Source organism: Camellia sinensis, chromosome 8 (assembly GCF_055761805.1).
Source record: "Camellia sinensis isolate YWXY chromosome 8, ASM5576180v1, whole genome shotgun sequence".
Taxonomy (NCBI): domain Eukaryota; kingdom Viridiplantae; phylum Streptophyta; class Magnoliopsida; order Ericales; family Theaceae; genus Camellia; species Camellia sinensis.
This window is the reverse complement of record NC_138968.1, coordinates 195,320,682-195,331,519: the sequence shown is the minus strand read 5'-3', so window position 1 is coordinate 195,331,519 and position 10,838 is coordinate 195,320,682. Positions and strand designations below refer to the sequence as shown.

Genomic DNA, 10,838 nt, shown 5'->3' with positions numbered 1-10,838 from the left:
AATTTTTAAATTAAGATAAAAAAAAAATTAGTAAAAAAATATGACTTTTATAGAGGTGGAGGCAATAGATGGCATGGCAATGTGATCGAGCGGTGATGTCTTTGATTTGCGACCGCGACGTCTTGTATTCTTTTGGTTGCGGCAAGGCAACAATAGTGTGGTTCAAAGTATTAAAAAAATGTAAATTATTCAAAAATTATTTTGAATTTTAAATTTATAATGTAAAATTAAATTTCTTATTATGGGATCACAATTACAACGAATCATTTTCAGAATTTTCAAATTTTGAACTATTTTTAATAATTGTTTTTGAATGAGTAATATTTCTGATATAATATTTAAGAAAACGAGTGGGAGCACTAATTAGTACCATCACTAATGATGTAGCAGTGGGTCCTACCCACTGTCACAATGTAGTTGTGTCTGTTTTCTTTTTTTTTTTTAAAATGTGAATGCCACATCATTAGTAGTTGTTTTAGAGCACAACTTTTAGTAATTTCTAGTATTGCTCAAATATTTATCATATAATAAATTTCACTATTTTTTTTTAGTTTCACATAATAAATATAATGACTCCACTACGTAGCTCGAAAGGCGAGACTCGAGAGTGGCACGAATTGATGAATTTGCTAGTCTGCTGTGCGGGATACACCCACAATTGTTTTGATTTCAAAAACAAAAAATAAAAAAATAAACGAACAGAGCAGAGCAACGTGTAGAGAGAAAGCTAAGCACTTCAAATCGACTAATTTCTACAAAAATTGAAGCCAAACGTAAACCCTAACAAATATGATTTCAGGTTTACCTCAGATCGTAGGCTGTCGTTCGTCCTCCGTCGTCCTCCCACGTCGTTTGTCCACCGTCTCGTCGTCTTTCGTCCACCGTATCGTCGTCCTTCGTACTCCTTCAAGAGACAGGTGAGAGAGGCGAGAGTGAAGAGATAAAGAGGAGAGAGAGGCGAGAGTGAGTGAATGAGAGGGATGAGGCCAAAGAGGTGAGAGGGATGAGGCAAGAGTGACTGAATCAGAGGGAGGGATGAGGCGAGAGAGGTGAGAGTGAGATAGGTGAGAGTCAATTTGATGAAGGTGGTATATTTGTACTTTCGAGCTATTCGAGCCCGCAATATTCGAGTTACGGATCATTTTCGTAAATATAATAGGTGAATCTAGACAAACGTTCATAATCTTATAAAACAAATTAAAATTTTCTTTTCGCATTTTATACATTCACAAATATTATTTAAATCTGCAAGGTATACATATGTACATTTTGAAAATATTATTGTTAAAAATACATAAAATAGATTACATAATCATTTTAAAAAAAATATAACAAATAATTAAAATTCAATTCAATTATGATAAAATTCACATTAAAAAAATACACTTTTTTTGTATGATCTAATTCATTTTTTTTTTAATTTAAAACCATTAGTATCATTTTTAATTGTACCACAAATCTTTACATGTCTTTACAAATATTAATTGTATACTGTGGTATTTTTCCTACATGTACGTCAGTCATTGTTCAAATAGATCACATATGATCAAAGTTTTATTTTTGTCAAACCAATTAATTTGACGCTTGACCGTGTTGTACATTAGATTAATAAAAGAGTGTTTTGAGAAGATAATTAAAAGTTGATTTTTTAATTTTTTTAATTTTTTTATATAAAAAGTGATGTGATTTAAAATAGATGAAAAGATGACTTTTGAATTTTTTTTTTTTTTTTTTTTTGTATGTTCTCAAATGGCCTCAAAAGCAAATTGATTGCTCATCAAAATTTTAATTTTTTATTTGTTTTTCATTGTCTGTATTAATTTTGAAAGTTTTTATACCAGTATAAATTGAATTGATCAAAATATTATATTTAAATATTTTTATAATTTAATTATTTAAGCTTTAGAACATAAATAACTAATAACACATGTTTTGTAACAAAAATTAATGAACAAAGTATTTATAGAACAATTGTCATCAATTTTCATTATTTATTTTCAACATAAGATTTTATAAATTTTTATTAATATTGGGAGAATATTTTTTCTTTACAAAATCAATAAAATCAAATCACTTAATCCTAACCGAATGAAACTATTTATTAGCCAAAAAACTAGATTCTAAAATTTATACCCAAATATTTTGGGTATGAAATTCACATCTACTTGAGATTTATAAGGCCCTTTTGACAAGCTAATTAAAATTTAGTTTTTAGTTTTTAATTTATTTTGAATCACATTAACATTGATATTTTTTATTCACAAAAATATAAGAAAGTCCAAAAAAATTAAAAAATTAACTTTTAACCAACTTTCTTTATTACTCTTATATTTATATAAATATTTGTTAAAAAATAAAAAAAATTCAAACTCACCTTTCACTCATTATCCCTAATAATGTGAAATAAATTTCACACTTTACTTTATTTGTTTATTTTTTATTTATCGCTCTTCTATCTTATAAAAATTAAAATTAAAATAATTTATTAAAAAATAGAACACTACTCACTCTATTTATTTATTTTATCTTAGCATTACTCGAGTTGGCGCTGGTGTAAGTAAATACGTGAGCACAATAAATTCCAAGATTGTCAACATTACAACTTTTGTCGTGTAGCGAAGTTGGCGACCTTTTCATTTGCGTAATTTGCAAAAGAAGGTGGGGCTAAAACCGTCATTTAACACACGCTATGATAAAAATCCCACAATAAAGAATGAAGTAAAAAATGAGAAGAAGGGTGTAGGGTAGGTATAGGATAGGACAGCTTTGTAGAGTAACACTCCCCCCTCCCTCCTCTCTCTCTTCTCTATCTCTACATATCTCTACATATCTCTTTCTGTTTCTCTATCTCTATATCTCTATTATATGTCTATCTCTATCTGTATTTTTTCTTTCTTCTCTCTCTCTCTCTCTCTCTCTCTCTCTCTCTCACGCATATTCACAGAGGGGGAGGTGAATCGTGCTGTTAATGGTACAAACCTGCTTTTTGGTGGAGAGAAGAACCTGATGCCCCTTTTGATGTGTGAGTGGGTGGTGCTCTTTTCTTAACTGTAGATCTCTCTCTCTCTCTCTATCGCTTCTTGGTTTCTAGTCTCTGCTATATCCGATATTTTCTTTCTTTCTTGGCCTCATTTTTCTCTCCCATTTTCTCACAAAAGAAAATCTTTACAGGAAGGTGAAGGTTTGTACTACTGGGTTCGACTGATTTTTCATTTTTGGGTTTTGTTTCTCTTGATCCAACCTTTTTCTTGATTTTTTTTTGTCTCTTTCTTTCCTTCAGATTTTCTCTCTTTTGTGGGTTTTGTTTGCAGTGTGATCACATCCCAAATTTTGGGCGTCTATGGTTTTTTTTCTTCTTGTTTTCTGAGTATGTATACGTATGGAAGTTTGAACGATGAAGTTTCATGTGATTTCATGAGTCTCTCTTCGCCGTGTTTCTCGAGTCTCTCTCTCTCTCTCTCTCTCTCTCTCTTCAATAAATTAGTCTTTGATTTGTGGTTGCTAGGTTCATTTCACTGTTCATCAACTCGACCAAAGCTTCGATTTTAGGCTTTTTCGCTTCCTTCCAACTCTCTTAATCCTCTTTTAGTTAGCCGATTTCGAGCTTCTATTCGACCATATATCTGTATTTGTGTGAAATTCGTGTTAATATTGGGAAATCTTTTGATACTCCTCTTCTTCTTCTTGCTTTACGACCACATATTTTGTTGCCTTTTATAGATTTGATTTGATTATTCAATGAAGTTAGCAAATGAATAGTGAGTTTTTAATCTACTGAGATATGCTTTGCAAATCACGTGTGGTTTTAGTTTTTTACCCACATAAAATAACGCTTCCTGGACTTTGATATTTAATTAAAGCCTTCGCTTATGGCTTTAATTCTGTGCCAATTTTGTTCTTTCCTTGTTCAATCAGGCTCTCAAAGAGTGTGTGATTGTGATTCAACATACTTGGATGACTTCAAATTTACTCATACCAAGCACATAAAATAACGTTATAGAGGGGTCTAGAATCTTCTTCTGCTTTGTATTTTTTATGGGTCTGTTTCAAAACTTCCTGATCTCATCTTATATTCTCTCTCTTCTAATTTTGCAGGCTGATGGGTGAAGAAAAGGGCCATCCTTGAAGTGGGTTGTTTTGAGTTTGATGCTCAGTGGTGGTGGTGGTGGGGCTTGGAGTTTGGGAGAGAGGCTTAGCTATATTGTTATGCTGACAAGGTCTAGTTGTGGAGGAGATAGAAGTTCTTGTGACTGTTGTGGGCAAGACAGCACAAGAAAGGTGAAGCTTATCATCAGATGTTATCCATTGAAAACCCTCCACCAGATCCCCCATGTCCTTGCGAAATCTCTCACCTGAAAAGTTGCAGTGATGAGAGGGCTTCTGATAAGGTTGCCTTGCAAGAGGTAGATCTGTTGAAGTCAGGCCTTGATAGCTACAACCCACTCCCCAAATTCTCCATTAGGTAAATAATAAACATATCTTCCTCTTTCACTTTTGATTGTTTTGTCATCTCTCTCTTTCTCTCTCTCTCTCTCTGCCGTTTCCAAACCCTTTTCTGGGTCAGATCCACTATTTCATGTTGGTGATTTTGATCTATCTATTGCTTGATTTCAGCTTATGGAGCAGGTTGTGGTTTCAATTTGGCTTTTGAAAATTGAATGGCTAATTAAAGCTCTTAATTTGTTTGTAACCAACTTAAAATTTAGTCAATTTGTTTTATCTCCTCTTTCTTGATCGTCCTTTTCTGTGATTTCATGTGTTACTCTGGTTGATACTTCTATGGTTAATGCGTTTTTGGCACAAATTCCATGAGGGTCTTTTAAAATCTTTTGCAGAGCTTTAATTTTCTTTTGTTTTTTTTCCAGAGTACAGCTGGGTTTTAGAAGTTAATGCCTTCGTCGTTGTATTTCTTTTTGTATGATTTATCTAAATCATCTGAAAAGAAGTTTTGGGTTGTGCTTGTGTTGCAGAGATTATGTGTTTGGTTCCAGGAGCAAGGATATCAAGAACAGTTGGCCATTTTCTCAGGAAAATTTGCAACTTTGTTTGAAGCATGGCGTGAAAGATTTGCTCCCGCCTTTCCAGCATCTTGATTCTGTTAGAAACCGGGTTTTTGAGAGATGCGCGGTTGAAACTAGTCTGATTGGAAAGGAAAATACAAGCAATTTTGATGGGGAGCCTTCTGGGCCGAGCGATCATTTTGTATCCATGTCCTCTGATCATACCAGTTGTGACAAGAATCTAGCCCCGGATTGTGTAAATATAGGTTTGATTGGATCTGAAGCAGGTAAAGAACTTGAAAGAAATCAACCTCATTCTGAGATAAATTCAGTTCCTACTGATCTTGAAGCTACAGTTCCTCCTGTGTCCCCAAAAACCGAGAGCGATAGCACAAACCAACCACCGGTTAAGAAGTGTAGATTGATAGTGAAAGTGGGTAGTGGCGATCCTAGCTCAAACCAAGATACTTCAGCAAATTGTGTGGCAGTTCCAGATACAATGGCTTCGAATGTGTGCCCGGTTTGCAAGGTGTTCTCGTCCCCTTCCAATACTACCTTGAATGCTCACATTGATCAGTGCCTTTCTGTGGAGTCAACTGTCAAGTGGACAGCGAATTCTAGGGTAATTAAGCATAGAATAAAGCCGAGGAAGACAAGATTAATGGTGGATATCTATACAACAGCCCGACATTGCACACTGGAAGAGCTTGATAAAAGAAATGGGACAAGCTGGGCCACAAACTCTTGCTTGCCTTCTCGCGAAACTGTGGAGCGTTCTGAAGAAGAAAAGCAAAGAGTTTCACCAGTTAATTCCAAGGACAAGGGCCATGAACGCGCAGTTTATATTGATTCCAATGGTACAAAACTTCGAATTTTGTCAATGTTCAGTGATACATCATCAGTACCAAAATTAGAAGCAGATCCCGGTCCCAGAAAAAGCAAATTGCTCAAAAATCTCAAGAAAAGGCATCATGCTCAGAAACATCACAAATACCTGAAACTTGCTCCTCAGAGCAAAAAATTTTGCACTTCCAAGGCCCGGCGTATTTCTGAGGTATATCATTTTCTTACTTGCGTGTTTCTTTCTTTTACCGATAGTGATTATAGTTGATTTTCCTTTCCTTTAATTGTTGCATTATCTATATCTTGAAACTGAAGAAACTCTCCAGCTGGTGGTCTCAAACTAGCAATGGCATGTGAGAATAATAACAAATATTTTAAAACCATTGGAAGCTTAAACAAGCCAAATCTTTGAAAACACCTTATTTTACACGTGCACAGTAGCCTTAGCTTGGCCACGCATGTTTTGTTTTTGATTTTGCAATTTTATTAGTACGAGTTTACAGACATGTGGTTATTAAACTGTTGTTAAACAGGTTCATGGAGAATCTGGAGGGCGAAAAAGAAATTTTGCATCGGAAGAAAGTTGCAGGAAAGAGGAAAGACTGACACAGCCCTTCAATGCTCAAGATCAGATCAAACCGAACAATTCAGGAACTATAACGAAATGGGCATGCTCTAAACGGACTGGTCACTTGAAAAGGCGCAACCGTAAGGAAGGCCCTCAGCATTTGGGAGGTAACTTTAGGCAGGAATTGCTAGTTGAAAGTGATCAATCATCTTTAGGTGAGTCATACATGGAGAGAAGCCGTGTTCAAAAAACTCCAAACTCTTACGAGAGTCCACTTTCTTCTCCTGAAAGCAGCAAGAGAATGGAGAATTATTTGTACGAAGCGCCCATTAATGAATGTGATGAGCCGCCACCTGTGAGAAAGAGAGTTGTATTCAACTCATTTGGGTCTGGCAAGCAGTTGAGAAAAGACAGCACATCCGTGGATGGAAGTTTCAAGGATTTTGCAAGTAATGGAGAAAACTATGTTCCTTATTTTGGCAAGGAACTAGTTGAGGTAAACGACAATCCTGTAAACAATAGTTCTCAAGTTGTTTGCTCAAATCTGTCACGGAGTCATCGTGCATTCTCATCAAAATCCACAAAGTTATCTTCTTTGAGGAAGCGCATGTTGTCAGTCCAGCAGTCATCTCTGCCTGAATCCAAGTATAAGGTGAATAGGAAGTGTTTGTCCCGTAAGAAGTCTGGAGTGCGTTGCATGCCAAAAATAGATAAAGGGGTTGTGGCATTGGCTCCTGAAGGTGTTGAAAAACATGATTCTATGGAGAAGCATTTTGAAAGTCAATCTAGAATAGAAAAAATCACTGGCAAAGTCTCTCTTGGAAGAGGCAGTGTTCTGAAAATCAAAAAGAAGAGGCGAGCTTTTAGTATCTCTGAGGATGAGGAATCCATGGCTTTGCAATCTGCATCCGAGTATCAGGGTGATGAAGTACAAAATGATGATTTAGCAGATAGATCTGATGACATAAAATCCGGTGGAAAAGGGATTCAAACTCATGGGGACAATATTGTGACTGGAACATCCTCGGTATTGGATGTTGGGCGAAATGTTGTGAGTTTGAGCAAATCGTTGGTTCCGGACTTTCACAAGCTGGCTAGTCCTTCCAATGCTGTAACTGGGTCATTGCAATCTGCTGTATTTAAGAGGTCTTTGTGTGGAGTTGAAACACCATCATGTCCTACTGATCCAAGTTTGGGTGATGAACAAGAGATGTTTTGTGTGGATGAGGTTGGCAATACTATGATAACCCAAAAGACTGATATGGGGGCAGAAATGGATTCTAATGATGGACAAAGAAATTACTTCACTGAGGTTGATCCAATACCTATTCCAGGACCACCTGGATCATTTTTGCCGAGTCCTAGGGATATGGGTTCAGAAGATCTTCAAGGCAATTCATCATTAACCACGAGCTTGGTTCAAACCTCTGAAGATCACCATGATCTGGTTGATAGAGATTCATCAGATTCTCCGATATCTGCAATGTCAACCATTTCTAACTCCATGATTGCAAGATCTGGTTCAAAATCTTCAGAAAGACTGTCTGTAGGACCTCATGTCACTCAAGATGAGATTACTGCTCGAGTTCCTCATCCAGTGACTTTACAAGCCGAAAGAGTCAATCCAGATGAATTGAAAGTCAACATGATCGTCCCCGAAAAGGAACCCATCAGTTTCAGAAATGATCAGCCATGTTGTTGCTTGCGGAAGGAGGGAATGCCTCGGGGTGTTTCTTTAAATTATCAAGAGTCGCAACTTCTGAGAAGACGGACCATGGCATCATTGCCCATTCCTGCCATGGGAAAGCAGCTGAGTTTGAACATGCCTGAAGTGATTTCTTGGGGCAATTTCCCTAGTTCAGGATCAGAAAAGGTGGTTTTCCCTGTCACGAATTCAGTTGTAGCTCCCGTTTCTGTAAAAGTTGCTGCTGATTCTACGCTTAAGTCCCCAATTTATGGCGATTGTGATTCTGCTAGTCCGTCTGCTTCCAATCCTGTTCTCAGGTTGATGGGGAAAAATTTAATGGTGGTCAACAAAGAAGAAAATGTTTCCCCACAATTTAGACCAGCCCAGTCAGGTTCTTTGAATGACCATCCAAATCTGCAATTCCGAACACTTTCTGGAGTCTCTCCTGGCAATATTCAAAGTGAGGACTTACGTTCCTTTCATCATATGGCCCATCAATACCCTCCCACCTCCAGCCAGAACCAATTCAACACAGGTTTTCAAGTCGAGCTGCCAAACAATTTTGGAGGTCATGTTTCTCATTGGACATCACAAATATATTCTCATGCTTCTGCAGGCACGTTTTTACACAAGAATGTGGATGGTGGTTTTGCACCATCCTTGGAGCTGCATGAATACAAAGTTCGATACAGTTTGCCTAATGATCAAAACAGATCCAGAGACGGACTGTATGCTCCTTTGGCATATAATATGGAAAAAGTTGCAACAATTTCAGATACCCAACGCAGGAATGCAGATTCTATAACCAATCCTGCGAAGGAGATCATCGTCATTGACGATACTCCTGAAAAGGATGCTGATGTACCATATTCTGAAGGCATGAAGGAAAGTCGGGTAAGTTCAGCTGGCATTTCTATTCCGATGGCTGCAAATTATCACTTAAGGCATGTGAATCCTTTTTATAGTTATCAGCCACAGGATTCTTCTCCCTACAATGGAGCGAGCGCAAGTCCAATTAACTGGAATTGTACTTCGGAAGGTTCCAATGTCATCATTCCTCCGAGTTCTTTAATGGCTTCATCATCATCATCCTCAACAGGTCATCTGCGTTCTTCATTGTATTATTCTCCGAACTTTTCATAACCCACCAGCTTTGCTTCAACTTCTGCATCATCACATGTGCCATACCGGGTTTCGCATCAAAAATTGTGCTGAGACTGCGCATAGTTCTTACTTGATGGACTGACATCGATTTCCAAATGGCATGAAGACTGGTGGTTTCATCGCAAAAACCTTCAAAAAGTTCAGCAGATGAGTGTTCTTAATTGCGTTGTCTTTGATAAAGTGACTGCTAAATTATATCATATGTAAAACTTGGTAGTTTTAAGCAGTTTTTTGAGGCTTCTGCATAGACTAATGTACAAGCAAAGTTTAAATAATAAATTACCCTGAGAAACTTTTTTCCCAATACATGAAGAATGTTCATCTTTTCAACCTACTTTCGTTATCGTGTTCCAATACATGAAGAATGTTTATCTTTTCAACATACTATATAACTGCTTTTGCTTTTTGTTTTTGGTTTTTTTGAAGTGTTTTTCACTTCTAGTATTTGAATTACAACTATTATTTTGTTAGTTATGCTCTTTTTATTTTTTTGCTTGTATACCATATGGTCTATGGTGGTTATTGTATACCAGCAAAGTTATATATGTATATATTTCTAAGTCATTCATGAGTGTTATGGCTATCTGGGTTTGGGAATTAGTTTGTAATTTTTTTTTTTTGGTCAGCACATGAGAGGTCGATGCTATTACGTGTGCTGTTATCTGTATTGGATTCATGGAATAATGGTCGGGATAAATCTAGGGCCTCATAATTAAGGGGCACATGTCTGGTTTTGCTGACATGACCCGTGCGGATCACTTGGCCAAGAATTGCACAGTGATGGAGCCATGACCACAACAAATGTTTGTGCTGTTACTACTTGTAGGTTAGATGTACTTATTTTGTAGGTCAATTCTGTGTAGGGTAGACATGAAAAAGAACAATCTTATGTATTTATCACATTATAACCGTAAAGCACTTAGTATCACTGAGATTTATGTTCATTTTATTTTTATTTTTATTGTTGGAGATCAATAGAGACCAGATAGAGAACTTGCAAGAGGTTGATGAATCAACCTAGGTTCATGGTTCCCTCTTCTTAAAGAGAAGGCTTGTAATATTGTATGTAGTGGAAAGTGACAAGTTGAGTCTTTAACTTACAAAACCCAAGGTTGTTAAATAAAATTTCAAAATCTAAGGTTGTTTTAAATTATTTTTATGAAACACAACTTCGGAGTTGATAAAAACTTAACAACATAGGAGTAACCTTTACAACTAGCTAGTAGGTCACGGACTCGCACAACGGTGGAAATTCACACTCACTCTCCAGACACAAGGTATAGTTTGTCGAATTCTTAAAGTTGACCTCAAAACTTGAACAATGAGTCGGGATTAACATCAAAGTTCTCTGGTTGAGGTAAGTCTTAAATTAAAAGTTGATATCGTGTTTTAAAAATACAATTTAAAGAGAATGAATTAGTTGAAAGTGTGTTTTAAAAAGCATGACTTCATAAAAACGAGATTAAGTTGAAAAATAAGTTCCAAAAGAAGTTCAAAATTTTTTGAGTTTGGTAAAAACCTCTTTTGCATAAATTTACATGAAGGGTCAACTCAAAATGATATTTAGGACCCATCC

The 10,838-nt window shown here is 36.3% G+C and overlaps 1 protein-coding gene across 5 annotated transcripts; it reads left to right on the top strand.

Annotated features, from left to right (window-relative positions):
• The first annotated feature begins 2,725 nt into the window (after positions 1 to 2,725).
• Positions 2,726 to 9,568, top strand: LOC114314753 (uncharacterized). Of its 5 annotated transcripts, none has more exons than XM_028261219.2 (4): positions 2,726 to 3,022; positions 4,096 to 4,462; positions 4,971 to 6,054; positions 6,377 to 9,568. In XM_028261219.2, the coding sequence occupies exons 2-4, from the start codon at positions 4,296 to 4,298 to the stop codon at positions 9,239 to 9,241; spliced, it is 4,116 nt and encodes a 1,371-aa protein (XP_028117020.2). In that variant the 5' UTR covers positions 2,726 to 3,022; positions 4,096 to 4,295; the 3' UTR covers positions 9,242 to 9,568. The 5 variants fall into 5 exon arrangements, with proteins under 5 accessions (XP_028117020.2, XP_028117022.2, XP_028117021.2 ...); XM_028261221.2 differs by having other exon boundaries at positions 2,728 to 3,050; XM_028261220.2 differs by having other exon boundaries at positions 2,736 to 3,181.
• Positions 9,569 to 10,838: the final 1,270 nt, after the last annotated feature.

Bases quoted from the DNA above. Each gene is read 5' to 3' on its own strand.
- LOC114314753 (XM_028261219.2), top strand. From the start codon at position 4,296: ATGTTATCCATTGAAAACCCTCCACCAGATCCCCCATGTCCTTGCGAA. The intron at 4,463-4,970 runs GTAAATAATAAA...CTTGTGTTGCAG, and splicing joins CTCCCCAAATTCTCCATTAG to AGATTATGTGTTTGGTTCCA. The intron at 6,055-6,376 runs GTATATCATTTT...GTTGTTAAACAG, and splicing joins AGGCCCGGCGTATTTCTGAG to GTTCATGGAGAATCTGGAGG.